Consider the following 22,864-nt stretch of genomic DNA (forward strand, 5'->3'; position numbering starts at 1 on the left):
ACACAGAGCTTATTAGAGCTGAAAAACAAATTTTCCATTACAGCCTCAGTTGTGGTTATGCAAGTGAAAAGTGAAGCTGCATCAAAGGACACCGTGGTTTCATCGGGATTCAGTGTAAGATTACGGAATTTTTTTCGTAAAATCTTGGAGTTTTCAGTGTGATGGGATGTGTTACCTACAAGATGGTGGTGAGGTGCTTGGAAATGTTGACCGAGTTTATACTGCTGATAATGGGTCTGAGTGGGACTCCTTTATGGATCTTGGACATGTGGAATTCCTCCATCTCTCATTTCCAAACATTCATTTTGTCACTGACATCACAGGTTTTTTTTTCTCAGTTTCTTAGTGTGACTTGTTCAATATCTTACTGACTTTTTGTATATGAACAATATTAATTTTACTGTACCAGGCTATGTTTTTAATAGGTTAACTGACTTCTGTTTCTACAGAAACAATAACTGTTTTATTTTGGTTGAGCTGGTTTGCAGTGTTTCCCACAGCTTTATATCACCCATTTATACGCTTTGTTAAATACTCATTTAAACTGCTGCCTATTAATTTTATATTTCTTTATCCATCCATCCATTCGCTTCCGCTCATCCTGTTCAGGGTCGAGGGGGGGGGGGGGGGCTGGAGCCTATCCCAGCTGTGATGCCATTATTTGCATCTTATTTATCTGATCTTTTGGCTTTAAAGCACTTTGGATAACCTCTGCTTAGAATAACAGACCCACACAGTAACATCACAGACACACACACACACACACACACACACAAACACACACACACACACACACACACACACACACACACACACACACACACACACACACACACACACACACACACACTCATACTGTATCTGATGATCAAAGGAAAATAACAGTTTTCCTTTAACCCAACACTGACCTCTGACTGTGAGTGATGGAGGTGATGCAGCCATATAACACAGAGGAGAAGGCGACTCTAATCTCTCAGATTCACTGCAGAAAATGCTGTGACAGGAATTCAAATAGCACAGCTGAAAACATGCTGAGAGCGCCCTCTTCTGGATGTTTGGAGGTCTCACATGTGTGTCAGAGGGCCAATTCCCTCCCCCTGGATGGATGTGAATGTGCTCAGAAAGCATGTGTACTTCTTTAGACTCAAAGAAAGGTTATTGTGCTGCAGTTTTACTCTGATGTGCTAGAAAATAAAATGACAGATTCTCAGATTCATGATTCTGTCTGACTGCATTGCTCCTGCTGATTTAACCTATTATTAATTCCACTCAGGACCATTTAAAATGCACTGTTCATTCCACACATGTAGTTTGCACTCATTGATCTGGCACGTGCATGAAGTTAAAGCTTGCAGTTCAGATGTGCTCAGGTACGAGGATTTGTATTCTATCAGAGGGTGTAGTTTACTCCACCTGCCTTTCTCCTCTTTCTTCTAAGCTTGGGTCATCTTTCTTCATCCCTGCCAGCACTGAATGAATTTACTCAGCTGTTTCTGTGCTGAGAGAAAATGTTTGACAGCAGAACCTCAAAGAGTTTCGATCAAAGTCCTGCTTCATGCTGATGGTTTCCTTGATTTTCTCTTCAGGAGTCCGAGCTGAAGGGAAACACAATTCAGCAGGTAAACAGAGACCTGAGAAAAATAAAGACTCTGCATCAGCAGGAAAGTCTGACTTTAATCTTTGTAAATTCATTTCCTTACTGATGACTCTCTGCTTTCTGTTCAGAGTTTGATGATGTCAGGCTGGTGGGAGGAGTCAGTCGTTGTGCAGGAACACTGGAGGTGAAACATCTGGGACAATGGAGACCAGTGGATTTCTTTGACTGGACCCTGAAGGCAGCAGCTGTTGTCTGTGCACATCTGCACTGTGGCTCTGCTTCTACCTTGGGATGGAGACTGGAGAACTACACATCTGTGTGGAAGATTAAACCAGACTGTGTTTTTTCTGGATCTGCTCTGATGGAGTGTGCAACATCAGATTATTCTCCTTTAATCCTGGATTTCACCTGTTCAGGTAAGCCCATTAGTGACATAATCTGTGTCATCATCCATCCATCCATTCGCTTCCACGAGTCTTGTTCAGGGTTGCGGGGGGGCTGGAGCCCATCCCAGCTGTCATAGGGCGAGAGGCAGGGTACACCCTGAACAGGTCGCCAGGGCCAACACAGAGAGACAAACAACCTTTCACGCTCTCATTCACACCTATGGGCAATTTAGTGTAGCCAATTAACCGAACCCCAGTAAGTGCATGTCTTTGGAATGTGGGAGGAAACCGGAGTACCTGGAGGAAACCCACGGAAGCACAGGGAGAACATGCAAACTCCACACAGAGAGAGAGGGAGAGGCCTGGGCCAAGGTGGAATCGAACCCAGACCTTCCAGGCAGCAGTGCTAACCACTGCACCACCGTGCTGCCCATCTGTGTCATCATGTTTGATTAGTTAATTAATGCACCAGGTTGACACATCCACCAGCTTTCTTAGCTGATGCTTTCCAGCAGCAGCTTCTATAACTGCCATTATAACAGATACCAGTGACCCACTGGCCATAACTTTCAGCCACTCAGATGCAGAGGTGGGAAGAAATGAAGTACAAATACAGTATTTATTATTCTGACTACTTTTTACTTTTACTCCCTACATTTTTACACAAATATCTGTACTTTCTACTCCTTACAATTTCAAAACTTATTTTAGGATTAACGCACCCGGGCGAAGATTTATTCCCCATCACTGTCCCTTCAAACATTAAACCAATCTGAGCCTAAATGGAGGAACAATAACACATAAAAGCCGATCATACTGTATCTCCTCCATCACCGCAGGTTATCGCATAGAAAAGAGATGAAAGAGGCAAAACCCAGATAATTTATGCATCATTTATTGTGCTGTTCTCTGGGGTTGCAGTGGGCCGGACCAAGTGCAGATGTTTGTAAGTTGTGGTCATGGTACTTCAAGATTTAGCTAGCTCTACAGAAGAGGAGCATAAAGGGAGTAACATGCTGCAGGTAATTTCAAACCTGCAGAATCCACTTTAACCCCTGATTATACTTTTTGGCTCAGTTTCCCGTACAGGGATTATGTCTAATCCTGGACTAAATGCTTTTTCCGATTGTGGTGTTCATTGACTTTTTCCTTTTAGTCTAGGACCATGCTTAATCCATGACTGGGAAACCGGCTGTTTGTGTTTAGGTGTGGAGGCAGAATCACCCTCTACAATGTAGGTGACAGAAGACAGAGCTGCTAATAAATTTCTTTCCACTGTTTATGTCCTAAATGACAGATTCAAGCTGAGTGCATTCATTAGGATTAGAATTTAGACTAGAATAACTTTTGTATTCCTGTGTAATAATTTTATTGTTGTATTGATATAGATCAAGGTTCAGTTAGCTTTGCACAAAATAAAAAGAGCTATTTTTAGTTTCTTACTTTGAGTACATTTCAGAGCCTGTACTTTCACTTTTAATTGAGTAAAAAAGTTGACTCAGTAATTGAGCTTTTTTGGATTTTTTTAACTCAAACATGTTCCTTTATTGAACCTGTTAATGTGGGCTATTCAACGATAAATCAGACTCTTTCCCAGAAGGGTTATAATAGTTTTGGATTTTACATTGTAGTTCAGTTTGATTTTGTTGTAACTTTTTTTCTCTAATTCAGTTCATTTCACTTCACTTTTAGTGGGTTTGGCTCATTTTAATTGGTTTTTATTTTTTGTTTAACACTTGGTTTTAGTTTAGTTTTCATTAGTTTTAGTTTTTCATACTTTGTCAGGTGCAACAGTAGCTATTGTGTAATAAGACCTCAAATTATACCATTAAAAATAAATTGTATTCAACAACCAACTGTTCACAAGATGGCAGCATTATGTGCTAAATGTGTATAACATTAAGGACACACATGAACAACATGAGACATCAACAAGGAGCAACATAAAGAAAAATCCAATAAACTTAAACTCCCAATAAACTCTTATCTCAAAAATATGTATCTGGAAAATTGAAAAATATTCAGAAAAATATTTATCTCATAAATAACTGAGGAATAAATTGGAGTGCCGAGCAGTAGATGCAGCTCCAGCTTCAGTGCAGCAGATTAACATCAGCTCCGTGTGGTTTAAAACAGTGGTCCCCAACCTTTTTGAGCCGCGGACCGGTTTAGTGTTAGAAAATATTTCCACGGACCGGCTTTTAATACGTCAAAATAAATGATACGACCATAACCAAGTGTGATATTTTCTACGTATAATAATAAAAAACGGGAATCCACTTTGTATTCGTATGCAACTCTATCAGCAGCGTTCTCGTAACATCCCGCCTCAACATGAATAACAGGCTCTCTGCCCACAGCGCTCCCTGGTCAGCTGTTAGAGCCATGGTAAAACATGCCTTCAAAATAAGATACACCGCAAAAACAAATACAGTAGAAATCACCTCAGTCGGATTCAAATGGCCCAGTTTGGGGTCTATTATCGAATTTCGCTGCAATGGCTTCTGCTTCATCTATGAATTTGCTTCTGCAAATTTTATAATCTGAAATTTTACTCGTAAGTGCAAGTTTGTAGCTTACACTTGCCACGATTGTCCCCGGTGAAATGAACTGATATAAACACTAAAACAATTTCCAGGCGTTGTTAGTGTGTGTGTAGTTGTGCACGAACGAGCCGATGCATGGAAGTGGGTGGACAGGAGCTAAGGAGGGTTTTAGCGCTAAACTCATCCAGTCAGTGACGTGCGGTGAGGGTCGTGACTGGTGAGGCACTGACGTCATCACATCAGATTTACAAACATATAGCTTATTCACCATTTGATTGGCAACAGTTGTTTTGTTTAACATTAACATAGTCTGAAGCAAACCTTTTAGCTCCGGTGTTGGTCTTCCTTTAATTATTATCTTCTGCTTCGATTGAAAGTCCAGTTTAGAAAATTCTTTCAGTTGAGTTATGTAATCTTCCATGTTGAACATAAGGCCAAGCAACAGGAAAAACTAACTGGCCTTGCTAACTGTTTATGGTAGCTTGCCGCCGAGGAGTCGTAGAGTCCCTGGGATCACCAGCGCCCCCTACCATGAGGCACGAGAACTGCGTGCCTCACCTAGTGTCTCTTCGCAGCAGTTTCATGATCGCTCAACACAAGAATGCATTACACACATACAGTTGTTAATGAAAAAAACAACAAAAAAAACTGTGCATTATATACACCAGCTAAAATATAGAAATTTAGTTCATATAGTAAAAGTGTTAGAACATTTTAATTGCCACATGCAAAGGGAAAGTAATCCGGTCTCACTGCATAGCATGCCAGCACAGTTAGTAGTCATTGGCAATGACTATACTGAGCCGCACCACGGATTGCGCAATCCGTGGTGCGGCTCGCCGGGCTGGTGCCTCACCGTTCGTCTCTTAGTATTTGACCGGCAAATGCAAAAATTCAGCGATTTTGAAAAAACTAATCTAAAAATGGTGTAGTTAAATGGAAAAGAACTTTAAAATACAAATCACTGAATGAATATAACCATTTAATTTATTTTTTAATTTTATATTTCCACGATGACAGGTGAGGCCGTGCCTCACCTGCCTCCCCTGACTGCACGTCACTGCATCCAGTTTATGCAATCACATTTAACTGGAAATTTATTACAATGGGACCAGATTTTTCATTCGAGGTAGGTGAATATCCGACGGATTTATGTGATGATTTTATTGGAATTAATGTTAGGAAAAATCAGGACCTGCAGATGCCATCCAACTAGAGCGAAAACCCGATTTGTGCGACTTCGACTTAGGTGATTTTTACTGTATAAAGCGCATGAAAAATACAACTCACCATAACACTGAATCCGTGTGAGCCCCCTGAGCTTGTATCTCTGATACTCATTTTTGCTGGCTTCTGGTTTGACTGGGTTCGGCCGATTTCACATGGAGCGTGGCTGCAGAGCCGCGGTGTCAAGCGCTGGAGAGTCAGTTTGATGGCTGGGACTACCTCACTGCTATCCCCGGTGTTGATAAATAAAAATGGTAAATGGACTAGTTCTTACATAGCGCTTTTCTACTCTTGTTGAGCACTCAAAAATTTAAAGAAGCGTTATGTAGGTCAACCAACCGATTTCGTTAGACAGGCCTGAAGCTTCTGGGTTTAATTTTAGCGGTGACGTATCATGTGAGCAGAAACGCCTTGACACGTCAAGAGGAAGTCATGGAGGGAAGTAACGGAGCGAATCCGCCCATTTTTCAAAATAAAATATAGTTTAGGCGCAGATAATAAGTAAAACGGAAATAATTTAAGTTATTTATTCTTTATGTGCGGCCCGGTACCAAATGTCCCACGGCCCGGTACCGGTCCACGGCCCGGGGGTTGGGGACCTCTGGTTTAAAACATCAGAACACAGAAACATTAGAAATAAGAACAAACTGAACTCTGAGGATCTGAAAGAATCAAAGATCAAATACAGCTTTTCAAGATCGTGTGTTTGTATGTGTGCGTGTCACACAGTGGTGTGGACAAGCCAGTCTCAGTTTTGTGATTGAAATTTTATAAAATTTTCTATAACATCACTGTCCGTCATCTGTACGAGCGATATCAAACAGCAGTTACATCGACACACCAGCAGGGCAGAGGGGAACAGACCCTAACAGTAGACATAAGTTATGGGGGGGGGGGGGGGGGTAAATAAATAAATAATAATAATAGTAATAAATTAATAATAATAATAATTTTAAAAAAGGAAAAAAAGTGGGGGGCCCTATTCACATACTTCAAAAATTAATGGGACAGGTTGGCCAGTTTTATTTAGATGGGGCACAGGGCATTGCCCACCCATCAAACCCCACTGAGACCTCATGTCTCCACCACCATGACCCATAGTTTGGCCCCCGCAGTCTGAGTATGTACGGGTCAAATTTAAGGAGGAAAATCTCTGTTTTGTTTAGTAATCTGTATGAAAGGCATTCCAGTGCAGCTAGCCTTCCTAGTTGGTTATACCATAAAGTAATGGGTGGAATAGAGGTGATAATTAGTTTACACCCCAACATTAATGCAGTCTGGACCCATTCAGCGGTGTTGGATGGCAAATTTAGATTAGATTAGATTAGATTCAACTTTATTATCACTGTAAGTAAGTAAGTAAGTAAGTAAAATTTTATTTATATAGCACCTCTCGAGACATAGATCACAAGGTGCTTCACAACATCAAAACAAATTACAATTGAAGTAAGGAGGACAAAAATATATTTATATATATATATATATAAAATAAAATAAAATAGAAAATAAACTAACCAAATGCAAGCCTAAAAAGATGAGTTTTTAGCTGTTTTTTAAAAGACACCACCGAATCCTCAGTTCTTATACATAACGGGATAGAGTTCCAGAGTTGGGGAGCCACTGCTGCAAAAGCTCTATCTCCCCTAGTTATCAGCCTTATGTGATGTAAGGCCAGTAGACCTTTATCACATGGTAAATGGTAAATGGACTAGCTCTTATATAGCGCTTTTCTACTCAGTATGAGCACTCAAAGCGCTATTACAACATGTTTACATTCACCCATGCACTCCCATTCATACAAGCACTTCCATGTTTGCTAAGCTAAGTGCTTTTTAGTTAACTATCATTCACACACATTCATACTCCGACGGGACGGTCGGAGAGCAACTTGGGGTTAAGTATCTTGCCCAAGGATACATTGGCATGTAGCCTGGAGTAGCCACGAATCGAACCGCTGACCTTCTGATCAGTAGGTGACCTGCTCTACCTACTGAGCTACAGCCACCACCACATGACCTCAGAGACCTGGTGGGAATGTAGGGATGCAAGAGTTCACTGATATAAGTTGGGGCTTGACCGTGAAGACCTCTATAAGTCAGGACCAGAATTTTAAATTGAACTTAATTAATGGGGAGGCAGTGCAGCTGGATGAGTAACGGTGTGACGTGAGAATACTTAGAAGATTTTGTCAGAAGCCTCGCAGCAGCATTCTGAACAACCTGGAGACGCTCCAGGGAGTTTCTGCTAAGACAAGTAAATAAAGCATTACAATAATCCAGACGTGAGGAAATGAATGCATGGACAGCAATCTCAAGTTCAGAACGTGACACAATGGGACTTAACTTAGCAAGGTTCTGTAAATGATAGAAACAAGACTGAACCAGAGATTTGACGTGGGTATCTAAAGAGAATGCAGAGTCAAAGGTTACACCAAGGTTCCTGATGGAAGATTTAGCAAATTTGCCAAGAGGACCAAGAGCGTACACAAGTATACAACAAAAAGTACGTTCATAACACCCATCAAAGAAGAATGCAAACAACAGAACAAACAGGGGGAGGCAGGTGTCTGCGGTCCTGCAGCCGTTATACAGGCGCTACCGTAGCAGGGAGGGAAAGCAAAGCGAAAAAACAACAGGATAGGTGAGGGAAAAAAAATCATCTGATATTTTGCCCCATAATCAGGGGCACAGTATGAGGTTGAAAAACCTCTGCATAGTAAGCACATACAGCATAAATGCATGGAAAAGCAACAGGGTAGGGCGGGGCAGGGGGAGCCAGCTGAGGCGAGAAGTCCAGGATACTGTGGAGCCTTCCAGCTGTCCTTGACTAAACAGTTCCTGATAAGAGTGGAATAATGTTCAAATGTTTAAGGAAAGATGAATAATTTTGGAGAGAACTGAATTTCCTTTTGTATAATTGATTTGACACATTTGTAAACTACTTTCCAGAAATCCTGTGCTTCGGGGCAGTTCCATAGCATGTGGATCAGTGTGTCCGTCTCAGTCTGGCATCGACAGCATTTAGGTGATTGTATAAGGCTTGCCCTACGTGGTGACCAATATACTCTATGCAGTAGTTTGAATTGTACTAATCTTGTTTTAAGTTCCCTGGACATTTTAAAAAATATTTTGAAGTGTCATTTTCCATTCCTGATCCATGAAGGTCATACCAAGGTCAATTTCCCATGCTGATTGTAAATTGGGGAGCCCGTTGTCCATATCCTTTACCAACATGGAGTAATATTTAGAGACTGCATGGCATCCCTATGAGATATTCCTAATATGGGTAAGATAATCTACAGTTGTAAAAGGTGTGGCTGGAGATCCATATATTTCAAGTAGTAAGTGATGAAGTTTTCAGTACCTCCAGAATTGACTTTCTGGGAGCTGAAATTGTGTTTTTAGTGCATTAAATGACTTAAGGACGCTGAGACCACCCAAGCTCTCCGGTCATTGCAATTCTTTAAGCTTTATTCTGGGGCGCTTATTATTCCAGATGAACTGGTTGCATAGTCTGTCAAATTGATGAAAGTATTTTGGTGGAATTTTGAGTGGGAGTGCCTGCAATAAGTAATTAAATTTTGGGGCACAGTTCATTTTGATTATATTGAATTTGCCCCATAGGGAAAGAAATAGCGGGGACCATCGGGCTATGTCAGATTTAAATCTATCCAGCAAAGGCTCAAAGTTGACCTGCACTACATTAGCCAAGGAATGGGGAATTGTGATTCCAAGATATTTAATACCTGATTTACGTAGGCCAACTAAAGTCTCCTGGCTGAAACAAAGTTCTGGGGCAGAAGGCTGTCAGAGGCAGATTTTGACCAGTTAACTTTATATCCAGATATACTGGATATAAGGATATACCTTGGTGTTGGCTCTCACTGCGGTATTGTATCACTTCCTGTTCCTGTTTCGGAGCACAGTGTTTTGCTGTCTGTTAGCTGTTATATCTGTATAACTCGATTTATCTGGATAATAACATATTTTAGTGTAATCTTCACCTACTTTAAATAGCATACTCTTTGCTGAATCACCTGTATTCACATTACTCACTTTATTTGTTTTTAGAAATTCGCTAGCTTAGCTCAGCTAGTAGCTTAGCCCTTAGCCGACTCACTACCAGCATGGCTTCTTCTCCTGCACTTTCCTGCTCTGGGTGTCACATGTTTAGTTACTCCTCGGCCTCGTTTAGCAGTAACGGTACTTGTAATAAATGTAGTCTGTTTGTAGCTCTGGAGGCCAGGCTTTCTGAACTGGAGACTCGGCTCCGCACCCTGGAAAATCCTACATCTAGCCAGGCCCCTGTAGCGGGTGCGGACCATGGTAGCTTAGCCGCCGTTAGCCCCCCCCCAGCAGATCCCGAGCAGCAGGGAAAACAGGCCAGCTGGGTGACGGTGAGGAGGAAGCGTAGTCCTAAGCAGAAGCCCCGGGTACACCACCAACCTGTTCACGTCTCTAACCGTTTTTCTCCACTCGGCGACACACCCGCCGAGGAACAAACTCTGGTTATTGGTGACTCTGTTTTGAGAAACGTGAAGCTAGAGACACCGGCGACCATAGTCAAATGTCTTCCAGGGGCCAGAGCAGGCGACATTCATGGAAATTTGAAACTGCTGGCTAAGGCTAATCGTAGATTTGGTAAGATCATTATTCACGTCGGCAGTAATGACACCCGGTTACCCCAATCGGAGGTCACTAAAATTAATATTGACTCGGTGTGTAACTTTGCAAAAACGATGTCGGACTCTGTAGTTTTCTCTGGGCCCCTCCCCAATCAGACCAGGAGCGACATGTTTAGCCGCATGTTCTCCTTGAATCGCTGGATGTCTGAGTGGTGTCCAAAAAATGACGTGGGCTTCATAGATAACTGGCAAAGTTTCTGGGGAAAACCTGGTCTTGTTAGGAGAGACGGCATCCATCCCACTTTGGATGGAGCAGCTCTCATTTCTAGAAATCTGGCCAAATTTATTAACCCTCCTAAAAACTGACTACCCAGGGTTGAGACCAGGAAGCAGAGTTGCAGTCTTACACGCCTCTCTGCAGCTTCTCTCCTCCTGCCATCCCCCCAAAACCCCATCCCCATAGAGTCGGTGCCTGCTCCCAGACCACCAAACACCAAAGCTAAAATCAGCAAAAAGCTATTTAAGCATAAAAATTCAAAAACAATAAATAATACAGCTTCATCAACTGCACCAAAAAATAAAACAATTAAATGTGGATTGTTAAACATTAGGTCTCTCTCTTCCAAGTCCCTATTAGTAAATGATTTAATAATTGATCAACGTATTGATTTATTCTGCCTTACAGAAACCTGGTTACAGCAGGATGAATATGTTAGTTTAAATGAATCAACACCCCCGAGTCACAGTAACTGTCAGAATGCTCGAAGCACAGGTCGAGGAGGAGGATTAGCTGCAATCTTCAATTCCAGCTTATTAATTAATCAAAGACCCAGACAAAGTTTTCATTCTTTTGAAAGCCTGACTCTTAGTCTTGTCCATCCTAATTGGGAAAATCAAAAACCTGTTTTATTTGTTATTATCTATCATCCACCTGGTCCTTACTCAGAGTTTCTGTCTGATTTCTCAGACTTTTTATCTGATTTAGTGCTCAGTTCAGATAAAATAATTATAGTGGGTGATTTTAACATCCATGTAGATGCTGAGAATGACAGCCTCAACACTGCATTTAATCTATTGTTAGATTCAATTGGCTTCTCTCAAAATGTAAAGGAGCCCACCCACCACTTTAATCATACTCTGGATCTTGTCCTGACATATGGCATAGAAACTGAAGACTTAACAGTATTCCCTGAAAGCCCCCTCCTGTCTGATCATTTCTTAGTAACATTTACATTTACTTTAATGGATTACACAGCAGTGGGGAATAAGTTTTATTACAGTAGAAGTCTTTCTGAAAGTGCTGTAACTAAGTTTAAGGATCTAATTCCTTCATTGTTATGCTCTTCAGTGCCAACACAGTGCAGAGCAGCTACCTAAACTCTGCTCCCAGTGAGGTCGATTATCTCGTCAATAGTTTTACATCCTCACTGCGTATGACTTTGGATACTGTGGCTCCTCTGAAAAGGAAAGCTTCAAATCAGAAGTGCCTGACTCCGTGGTATAATTCACAAACGCACAGCTTAAAGCAGATAACCCGAAAGCTGGAGAGGGAATGGCGTCTCACTAAATTAGAAGATGCTCATTTAGCCTGGAAAAAGAGTTTGTTGCTCTATAAAAAAGCCCTCCGTAAATGGTAAATGGTAAATGGACTAGTTCTTATATAGCGCTTTTCTACTCAATCAGAGCACTCAAAGCGCTTAGCTAGGTAAAGCTAGGACATCTTACTATTCATCATTAATTGAAGAAAATAAGAACAACCCCAGGTTTGTTTTCAGCACTGTAGCCAGGCTGACAAAGAGTCAGAGCTCTGTAGAGCCGAGTATTCCTTTCACGTTAACTAGTAGTGACTTCATGGATTTCTTTACAAATAAAATTTTAGACATTCGAGAAAAAATTATTCATAACCATCTCAAAGATTATTCTTCATGTTCGGCTGCTTTCAGCACTGCTGGTATTTGTTTTGACTCTTTTGCTCCAGTTGATCTTTCAGAGTTAACTTCAATAGTTACTTCCTCCAAACCAGCAACATGTTTGTTAGATCCCATTCCTACTAGACTGTTCAAAGAAGTCTTTCCAATTATTGATGCTTCAATCTTAAAAATGATCAATCAGTCTTTATTAGTTGGCTATGTACCACAGACCTTCAAGGTGGCTGTAATTAAACCTCTGCTTAAAAAGCCATCACTTGACCCAGCTGTCTTAGCTAATTATAGGCCAATCTCCAACCTTCCTTTTCCCTCAAAGATTCTTGAAAGAGTAGTTGTAAAACAGCTAACTGATCATCTGCAGAGGAACGGTTTATTTGAAGAGTTTCAGTCAGGTTTCAGAATTCATCACAGTACAGAAACAGCATTAGTGAAGGTTACAAATGATCTTCTTAGAGCCTCTGACAGCGGACTCATCTCTGTTCTTGTCCTGTTGGACCTCAGTGCAGCTTTTGATACTGTTGACCATAACATTTTATTACAGAGATTAGAGCTTGCTATAGGTATTAAAGGTACTGCACTGCAGTGGTTTGAATCATATTTATCTCATAGACTCCAATTTGTTCATGTAAATGGGGAGTCTTCTTCACACACTAAGGTTAATTATGGAGTTCCACAGGGTTCTGTGCTAGGACCAATTTTATTTACATTATACATGCTTCCCTTAGGCAGTATTATTAGAAAGCACTGCATCAATTTTCATTGTTATGCAGATGATACTCAGCTTTACCTATCAATAAAGCCAGATGATACACATCAATTAATTAAACTGCAGGAATGTCTTAAAGACATTAAGGCCTGGATGACCTCTAATTTCCTGCTTCTAAATTCAGATAAAACTGAAATTCTTGTTCTCGGCCCCACAAATCTTAGAAACATGGTGTCTAACCAGATACTTACTCTGGATGGCATTACTTTGGCCTCCAGTAACACTGTGAGAAATCTTGGAGTCATTTTTGACCAGGATATGTCCTTCAATGCACATATTAAACAAATATGTAGGACCGCTTTTTTGCATTTGCGCAATATTTCTAAAATTAGAAACATCCTTTCTCAGAGTGATGCTGAAAAGCTCATTCATGCATTTATTACTTCTAGGCTGGATTATTGTAATTCATTATTATCAGGCTGTCCTAAAAGCTCCCTGAAAAGCCTTCAGCTGATCCAAAATGCTGCAGCTAGAGTACTGACAGGGACTAGAAAGAGAGAGCAGATTTCTCCCATATTGGCTTCTCTTCATTGGCTCCCTGTTAAATCTAGAATAGAATTTAAAATCCTTCTCTTCACCTACAAGGTCTTGAATAATCAGGCACCATCTTATCTCAAAGACCTCATAGTACCATATCACCCCAACAGAGCACTTCACTCTCAGGTGCCGTTTACACGAGACCGTTTTCATTTTAAAACGGTGTCGTTTTGATGCGTTTCGCCCTTCTGTTTACATGACAACAGAGTGAAAACGATGTGTTTCAGAAACGGGGTCCAGAGTGTAGCATTTCAGAAACGCACCGGCTTGCGTTTTCGTGTAAACACTTGAAACCGGGGTGATTTGAAAACGCTCGACTCGCACATGCGCACTATGGTTGCGACGGACAGTTTTTCACGCACGCGCAAACTGGTAAACAGTACTCGCGGATTCACAAGTGCTTCTTATGCTTTTCCTGTGTTTTTACCGTTTTGTAATTCAGCGTTGTGTGCAGCAGCGATCCAACCTCATCATCGGTCCACACAAAACCTCTCACATTGGCCGTTTTGTAAGTAATGAACAATTTGCCACACTACCTACTGTGTCACTCCACGCATGCGCGTCTTGCGTAAACAAACTTTGCAAAGAGAAAACCAACGCTAACTTGTGGCCTGGCATGGGAACTACATCGTTTTCATCGTTTCACATGTCCTCGTGTAAACGCGGATCGTTTCTGAAACGCCATCGTGTAAACGGAAGGCTGAAACGCATCAAAACGACACCGTTTCCAGTGAAAACGGCTTCGTGTAAATGGCACCTCAGACTGCTGGCTTACTTGTGGTTCCTAGGATACTTAAGAGTAGAATGGGAGGCAGAGCCTTCAGCTTTCAGGCGCCTCTTCTGTGGAACCAGCTTCCAGCTTGGATTCGGGAGACAGACACCCTCTCTATTTTTAAGATTAGGCTTAAAACTTTCCTTTATGATAAAGCTTATAGTTAGGGCTGGATCAGGTGACCCTGAACCATCCCTTAGTTATGCTGCTATAGGCCTAGTCTGCTGGGGGGTTCACATAATGCACTGTTTCTCATTCACCTTATTTACTTTGTTTATACTCCACTCTGCATTTAATCATTAATTGATATTAATCTCTGGCTCTCTTCCACAGCATGTCTTTCTCTCCCCTCAGCCCCCCCTCAGCAGATGACCCCCCCTCCCTGAGCCTGGTTCTGCTGGAGGTTTCTTCCTGTTAAAAGGGAGTTTTTCCTTTCCACTGTCGCCAAGTGCTTGCTCATAGGGGGTCGTTTTGACTGTTGGGTTTTCTCTGTATTATTGTAGGGTCTTTACCCACAATACAAAGCGCCTTGAGGCAACAGTTTGTTGTGATTTGGCGCTATATAAATAAAATTGAATTGAATTGAATTGGAAACGAACTAACAATTTTTAAGAGGGCAGGGAGAGGGCGCTCTGGTTGCGATATCAAGACCAGGGCATCATCCGCATAGATCATCAGCTTATGATTCTCACTGTTAATACCTGGGAAATCTGGGTTCCTGCGTATTGTTGCTGCCAGAGGTTCCAAAGCTAAGGCGAAAAGCATTGGGCTCAATGGGCAACCCTGCCTTGTCCCTCTGTGTAGATCAAAAGGCTGTGATATCATGCGATTTGTTAATACCAAAGCCCTAGGATTGCAGTAAAGCAGTTTGACCCAGCTAATATATTTGGGCCAAAGCCATATGTTTCTAACACACGGAATAAGTACCACTCCACCCTGTCAAATGCCTTTTCTGCATCCAGGGGGCTATGGCAGGGGAAAGGTCACTAACAGAGTATATTTTGGGCTATCCACATAATATTAATCAGCCTTCTAATGTTGTCAGAAGAGTTTCTCGTACGAATGAATCCGACCTGGTCAGGATGTACCAGGCTAGTCCTGCCCCTTGTTTGCTGGGATTTTTTTTTTTTTTAAAGCCTGTCAGAACTGTGATCTGAATGTGTTGTTTTGCTATTATATTTGCTATTTCAAGATGAGCTCTATAGGTTCTCAATAAGCTCTTCTTGTTGATGTTTGACCCTTTATTTTATTTATCTGAGTTATTTTTAACATACAATGTAACAAACTCTGTGCCAGAGCTGACAGGCCGAAGAAAAGGAAAAGAAAGAAAAGAAAAAGGGAGAGAGAAAGAGAGCGAAAACAGGAGAATAGAGATTGCACATTTTTAAAAGAATCAAAGCCAAACTAGAATGACACTGCGCTGGGGTGCTTCGATCCAATATTCCATCCATAACCACGTTAAAATCTCCAGCCAGTAGAACTGGATAATCACCCATATCACTAATTCTACACTCTAGTTGTCCAAAAAATGTTAAATTGTCAGTGTTTGGTGCATAGATATTGATCAATATCATGCTGTGGCCTTGAATCTGTGGCCTTCCATTGTCATGGAATCTGTATCCAACATACAGATGCAAGGTGTGGTATTCCTGATATAAAAAAAACAGCGATGAGTGGGCAAGATCCATATGGCCAACCACAGACAGGGGAGGGGGGAATATAAGTAAATAAAAACAAGAACAGGTGGAAGTTTGGAAAAACAAATTTGGGGTGGTAAAAAACACTAGCCACCCTCTGGTGCACGAACAGCACCTCAAGTAACAGAATATTCCTGGTCAGTGACTAAAATCAGTCAAACAGTCCCAAAAAGAGAAACTTCTGCATGGAAGAAAATGTGTAAGAGTTTAGAGCAGCTATTCAGGGATTTAAATGTAAACACACAACTCTGTATGGGTGATTCATAACTGTCCTTAATATGCTGAGAGAAAGACGCCCTTTTGAAATAAAGTAATACAGTTAGTAGTGGATGGGGTGCGTTTGATTCGGAGGAGCTCAGGGCAAAAAAATTATTAGTCCATGATGGGAGTCTGATTTCTTTGAATTCAGTTTTAGCATCTTTACTGAGATCTTCAGTCAGGTTATATTATTTTGTTTTTTCACACTTACACCAATCCACATAAGTAATGAGTGCCCAGTGTGTAGCTCGTCAACCGTGAGTGTCATTCTTATGGCAAGGATCGAATGTAATCCATAGCTTTCTTCAGATCATTAAACTCCCATCTGCCCTTCTGCCCTCCACCGTCCTCAGCACCAGCACCGCCGAGAATAGCAGGGAGAACTTGATCTTTCTCTCGTGCAACAACCGCTTGTAAGGGGTGAACGTGGAACGTTGATCTGTGACGAGCTTGGAATAATCTGGGAAGATCGTAATGTGTCCAGCTCAGCTTTCCCAACTTCAGCACAGCCTCCACAATCCGCTCCCTGTCCTGGAACTGTAGGAATTGGATAATGATGACCCTCAGAGGTTGTCCATCAGGTTTGCGCTTCACTAGACTGTGGTGCACCCGCTCGATATCCAGACCTCCTGGGAAGTCGATCTTCAGTAGATGCGGGACCGTATCATGAAGGATACAGCATCTGAGTCTTCGCAGACCTCCGGGAAGCCAACAAAGCGTAGGTTGTTTCTTCTTCCGCTGTTCTCGAGGTCATCTAATTTCTACTGTAAGACATTGACTTCATCCCGAGTGGCGAGGGGGATTTACTCCAGAGTTCTATCAGCACCCTCCAGAAAATCTATGTGGGACTCCGCTTTGGTTAGCCGAGCAGCCATACTGCATCTGCTCGTTTGGACTCCACCGCTCTCATCGCAATTTGGATTGCATTGAGTTTGCTCTCTTGTGGCTCGAAGGTTTCCTTAAGTACTGCATAGATACTTGCAATGTCATTGGTCATTTGTTCAGTTGTGGTGGCTTGAGTTGTATCCACGTTCGTGGGTGGAGTCAGTGAGTCTCCCTGCCTTAGGCGATGATTCTTTGCTAGCCGCTTCTTGAGCTTTTGTTGGTGGCTTGGCACTGTCGATCTATATATGCAATCTTTATAAGTTCCTAAGACTTCTTACATTACTATATGTGTAGTGTGTAGCTCTGGTTTCAATGTGGATTAGCTACCTCACTGGCGGAGCTCCCCATTCAAGCTGCCATCTTGACCATTTGCGTCTACAGACTCCCGACTCAATGAACACATTTATCAGTGCATCCTCCCGCTCAGTGTTCCTGTGTATTAACTAGCCAGCAGTTTGTTTGGTTTTTTTTGCTGAAAACGGTCCATTATGGTTGTCACATTGCTGCATGGCCACGATGCTGGTTCTCTGTTGGAGCTACTCAGAGAAGCTAGTTTGGTTAGAGACTCCCTATTAAGCCTGAATTGGTCTTCTGCGCTGGGTCTTTACGGGGGCTGTGTACGCAAGTGTTCAACGTCTATTATGTGTGTTTATTACTGTGTTGTTGTGTCCCAGTGTTTTACCTACAGTGTCATCCGACAGAAACAGAAAATGCTGGTACTTTTTCCCCTCCTGGCTCCTCCCTCTTTGTGGTCTTTTTTTTTTTTTTTGGCTGTGTGGTTACATTTCTCGAGATGCACACATCAGGTTCTGGCGTAGGTTCAGCTGGGTTTCCATAGCCGCCTTGTGCGTGCTTCTCAGGTGGACTTTGAGGTTGGTGGTTTTCCCCTTGAGACATGTTCCACACATTTTGTCATCATCCACAACAAGACACTCGCTTCTATCTGTCTCATTATTGTACCCAAAGAAATCCCATATGGGACCTGCTGCTTTCTCCTAGCTTTTGCTGCTGCCATTATTTTTGCAGACTGGCACAGTGAGCAGACACACATGCACACACCTATACACACATGCACACACACACACACACACCTACACACACACACGCACGCAATGAGGTGCCGCATTGCGCTCCCAGCTAAAACTGTAAGAGTGGAAAAAATGATTTTGATCCACGTCTTATAAATAAACTGACAAACATGAAAACGAAGGCATATTATCTAAAAGTTCAGTTTGTTTTAGTTAGTTTGTAAAATGTCAGAAAACTTCTTCAGTTATGAAATAATCAGGCCCACTCGACCACCTTTTGTAGTAAGAGTTTAATTCTTGCAAGAGGAGCAGTCACTCTCAGCTCAGGCATCAGTGAATTCACACTGGGCCGTCCCAGCAAGTCACTCTTTATACAAATAGAATGCATACAATAAAACTGCCAGGCCTGGGAGCCAGGTAAGGACAGAAAACAGGCTCCGTGACTTCCCACAGAACTGGAATGTGATGTTGATGTCTCTGAAATCCCCAGCTCCTGAACGGCTATGGAGACAGGAACAATTTAAAGGTGGTTTGCAGCTCACTAGTCCCTGTCTCCAACAGGTTCAAAGGTTACCTCTTTACACAGACACATCTCTGTTCATATACAACAACTTATACAACAATTTATATAAGCATGATAATTATAATTAGCACAGAAACTATTTTTATAACAAAACCCACAATTCAGTTTCAGTTATTATTTATTCCTTTTAATTACCTTTTTTTTTTAAATTTCAGTAATCAAAAATATTTTTTTAATTTCAGTTTTCATTATTTCTTTCATTTCTGTTAATGATAATAACCTTGATTCGCAGTGGGTCTTGGACTCCACCAGGGCTTCTCTTTGTCAGGTACTTTCACTCACTTATTCCCCAGATGGTTGTCACTGTGAATGGATCAACATGCTTCATTTGGCACAGATTTTTCACTGCATGACCCTCCTGATACAGCTCTCCCATTCATCTGGGCTCGGGACCAGAACTAGAAGTTTGCGGTTTGGTCACCTGAGTAGGATGTCTCCTGGGCACCTCCTAGGAAGTGTTTCATGTGTGTCCAACTGATAAGAGGCCCCGGGGCAGACTCAGGACAGACTGGATAACGCCTCAGCAAGTCTAAGGGTTAGGGTTAGGGTTAGATAACATGGACGCAGCTTCAGCTTCTTTATGACAGCAGACACAACTTCAAAGCAGAAAAATATGCTGTACTCATTTTGTAAACAATGGTTACATCAGGATATCTTAGAGTATTTTTATGTAATGAGTAATGTTTCCTGTTCTTATATTCCAGAGAACAGAGCTCATTCAAGGTAACAAAAAAATTACAACATTTTAACAAGAGATATAAAAGACAATAAAGAGTATTTGATTCTGGTCTCAATGGGCAGGCTGTTTCACAGTTTGGGAGCTTTGATGGCAAAAGCCCGCTTACCTCTGTTTACTAGCTGAGACCTCAGAATAACCAGCAGAGCCCAGTTCCCAAATCTAAGGAAACACCCAGGCACAGAAGAGGTTAAAAAGTCTTTAAGGTACTTTGGAGCAAGGCCACGTAATGCTTTAAAACTGATGAGCAAGAATTTAAAATCAACACAAAATTTAAGAGTCAGCTGGTGTAAATCTGCCGGTACAGCAATAACGTTCATTTTTCTTGGTACCAGTTAAAATCAGGGCAGCAGCGCTGTGACTCAGCTGGAGACGGTGAAGTGAGCTCTGACTGATGCTGGAGAGCACTGCAATAGTTCAGGCAGGAAGAAAAATAAATAAATGCATGATTCAATAGTAAACAATGATGATTGAATTCTGGTATTATTTTTAGCCTCAATGAAGCCAAAGCCTGAACATTTTTACTTCAGCATTGAAGCCGAGCTCAGTGTCAAAAATACTCCCAGGTTAGGAACATTTTTGGACAATGAATCAAGCTTACTGAATACCAAGGAAGAAGAATTTTTTTTGGCCCAGTAAGTAACGCCTCAGAATTGTCATTGTTAAATCTGAAGTTTTGGGACAGCCAGCATCACAGCTAGGTGAAATTAATATCAAGGTTGCTGAAGGTTGCTGGACAGCAGAAGGACATATAACAGTGTGTCATCTGCATAGCAGTGATGAGCAACATTGATGATCTCACTGAAAGGAAGCACGTATACTAAAAACAAAAGTGGATCAAGGATGGAGCCTTGTAGTGGAACGATGTTGTGTATTAAATTTCCTGCTAACATGTTTCGCAGTTGAGTATGAAGTTCCTGCCATGGGAATCAGCACCTCTAAGTCTGAGGCCATGGTCCTCAGCCAGAAAAGGGTGAAGCACCCACTCGAGTTCAGGGACGAGTTGCTGCCTCAGGTGGAGGAGTTTAAGAATCTCAGGGTTTAGTTCATGAGTGACGGGAGAAGGAAGCAGGAGATTGACAGATGGATCGGGGCTGCATCTGCAGTGATGCGGATGCTGCACTGGTCTGTTGTGGTAAAGAGAGAGTTGAGTGTAAAAGTGACGCTGTGAATTTACAGGTCAATCTACGTTCCTACTCTCACCTATGGTCAAGAGCTTTGAGTAGTGACTGAAAGAATGAGATCACAATTACAAGTGGTAGAAATGAGCTCCTCCAAAGGGTGTCTGGCCTCTCTCTTAGAGATAGGGTGAGGAGTGCAGCCATTTGGGAGGGGCTCAAAGTAGAGCCGCTGCTCCTCCACATTGAGAGGAGCCAGTTGAGGTGGTTTGGGCATCTGACTAGGATGCCTCCTGGGCGCCTCTTGGGTGAGGTGTTCCAGGCATGTCTTATGTGGAACAGTCCTCGGGGAAGACCCAGGACACACTGGAGAGATTATATCTCTCGGCTAGCCAGGAAATGCCTTGGGGTCCCTCCAGATAAGCTTGTAGAGGTCACTGGGAACAGGGAGGTCTGGGCTTCTCTTCTTGGGCCGCTACCGCTGTGACCTGGAACTGGATAAGTGGAAGAAAATGAATGAATGGATGGATGGGCTAACATGTTTCCATTGTGTGTGGTTATTAATATGTGTTCTTGTTTTAATGATGAGCTCATATTGTTGTACTGAGTGTGAATCAGTGAATAGTTGTTTGCTGCCATCTTCTTCTTGTGTGTCTGCTGTCTCTGATCTCTCTGTGTGATCTTCTCTGATCTCTCTGTGTGATCTTCTCTGATCTCTCTGTGTGATCTTCTCTGATCTCTCTGTGTGATCTTCTCTGATCTCTCCAGACTCTGTCAGGCTGCTGAATGGTTCCAGTCTGTGTTCAGGCAGACTGGAGGTGAAGTCTAACCAGAGCTGGTCCTCAGTGTGTGAAGCTGACTTTGACCAGCAGGATGCAGAGGTGGTCTGTAGGGAGCTTGGCTGTGGGCCTCCTTCGGTCCTCCAGGGGGCGCTCTATGGAGAAGTGGAGGCTCCGGTGTGGAGCAGAGAGTTCCAGTGTGGAGGCCGTGAGTCTGCTCTCCTGGACTGTAGAAGTTCAGGCTCAGCTAGAAACAGCTGCTCACCTGGCAAAGCTGTTGGACTCACCTGCTCAGGTAGAAGAGGAGCTGCAGCTTTGATTTGGTTCAAACTCACTTTGTTCTGTTACTGATGACTCTCTGCTTTCTGCTCAGAACCTGATGTCAGGTTGGTGGGAGGAGCCAGCCGCTGTGCAGGTACGTTACAGGTAAAGTATCGAGGAAGCTGGCGACCAGTGGATGTCCCTGACTGGACCCTTAAGGAAGCAGCTGTTGTCTGTGAACATCTGGATTGTGGCTCTGCTCTTTCTGTAAGACGGGGAGAGGCTGTTGGAATGAATCCAATGACAGTACACTCTGACTGTGTTAAATCTGGATCTGCTCTAATGGAGTGTACAACATTCCTCCCATCTTCCTCCATGATAAAGCTCCACTGCACAGGTATGCCTGTCAATCCAATCAAAATTTTTTTCATTATCTAGATCTGTGCAGCATCAAATTACTCTTCTTCCATCATGAATATCACCTGCTCAGGTAAGTCTGTGACATTATGAATAACACTCATGTTTCCAATGACAGTCAGTGTTTTTTTAAATTGGGATGAAGTGAAAAGATTCTGGAAGCTTCAAACCCTCCATGGACTGCTGAACATCACCTGAGATGACACACCTGGAGGAAACTGAGTGCACCTTGCACTGTTACTAACCATCATGTGTGTGTGTGATTACAGACCTGCTGGTTCAGCCAATCATTTCTTTGTCCTCCATGGACGGGGTCTCCGAGGGGCAGCAGGGGCTTCTGGTGTCCAGAAGCTCCAATTTCACCATCAGCTGCTCCATCCAGCCACAGTACCCAGGAGGCTCCTTCCACCTCACCTTTAACAACGTATACAAATACACACAGGCAGCTGTCAATCACTCTGCTCACTTCCTGTTTCCTGCAGCAGAGCCCGCCCACCAAGGAAGTTACAGCTGTGTTTATGACGTCTACGTTTTTTCCCATAACTTCTCCTCTGAGAGCCGCCTGCTGTCTGTCACTGTCTCAGGTAAGATGAAGCAGAGCTCAGCCATCAACATCAACCTGCTGATATTCACACATTCAGTCTGAGGACAGAAGAAAAAAGTGGAAAAGACAAAACACAGGAAACAACTCTGATCTGAGTGCACATTATAAGCTTCAA

General features: G+C 42.4%; 1 protein-coding gene and 1 long non-coding RNA gene across 2 annotated transcripts; one reads left to right on the top strand and one right to left on the bottom strand.

Moving 5' to 3' along the window:
• Window positions 1-1,360: 1,360 nt before the first annotated feature.
• LOC115776283 (scavenger receptor cysteine-rich type 1 protein M130-like) lies at window positions 1,361-22,565 on the top strand. The gene is made up of 7 exons (XM_030723899.1): window positions 1,361-1,370; window positions 1,587-1,619; window positions 1,726-2,013; window positions 21,457-21,762; window positions 21,841-21,963; window positions 22,167-22,218; window positions 22,415-22,565. Exons 1-7 carry the CDS (start codon window positions 1,361-1,363, stop codon window positions 22,563-22,565), a joined length of 963 nt encoding a protein of 320 aa, XP_030579759.1.
• On the bottom strand, window positions 18,635-20,015 carry LOC115776317 (uncharacterized). The gene is made up of 5 exons (XR_004019442.1): window positions 19,903-20,015; window positions 19,680-19,732; window positions 19,256-19,363; window positions 19,055-19,137; window positions 18,635-18,752 (listed from the first exon to the last, which is right to left on the bottom strand). It is a non-coding gene; the product is annotated as an uncharacterized LOC115776317 (long non-coding RNA).
• Window positions 22,566-22,864: the final 299 nt, after the last annotated feature.

This window comes from Archocentrus centrarchus, unplaced genomic scaffold, assembly GCF_007364275.1.
Source record: "Archocentrus centrarchus isolate MPI-CPG fArcCen1 unplaced genomic scaffold, fArcCen1 scaffold_30_ctg1, whole genome shotgun sequence".
In the NCBI taxonomy this organism is placed as follows: Eukaryota; Metazoa; Chordata; class Actinopteri; order Cichliformes; family Cichlidae; genus Archocentrus; species Archocentrus centrarchus.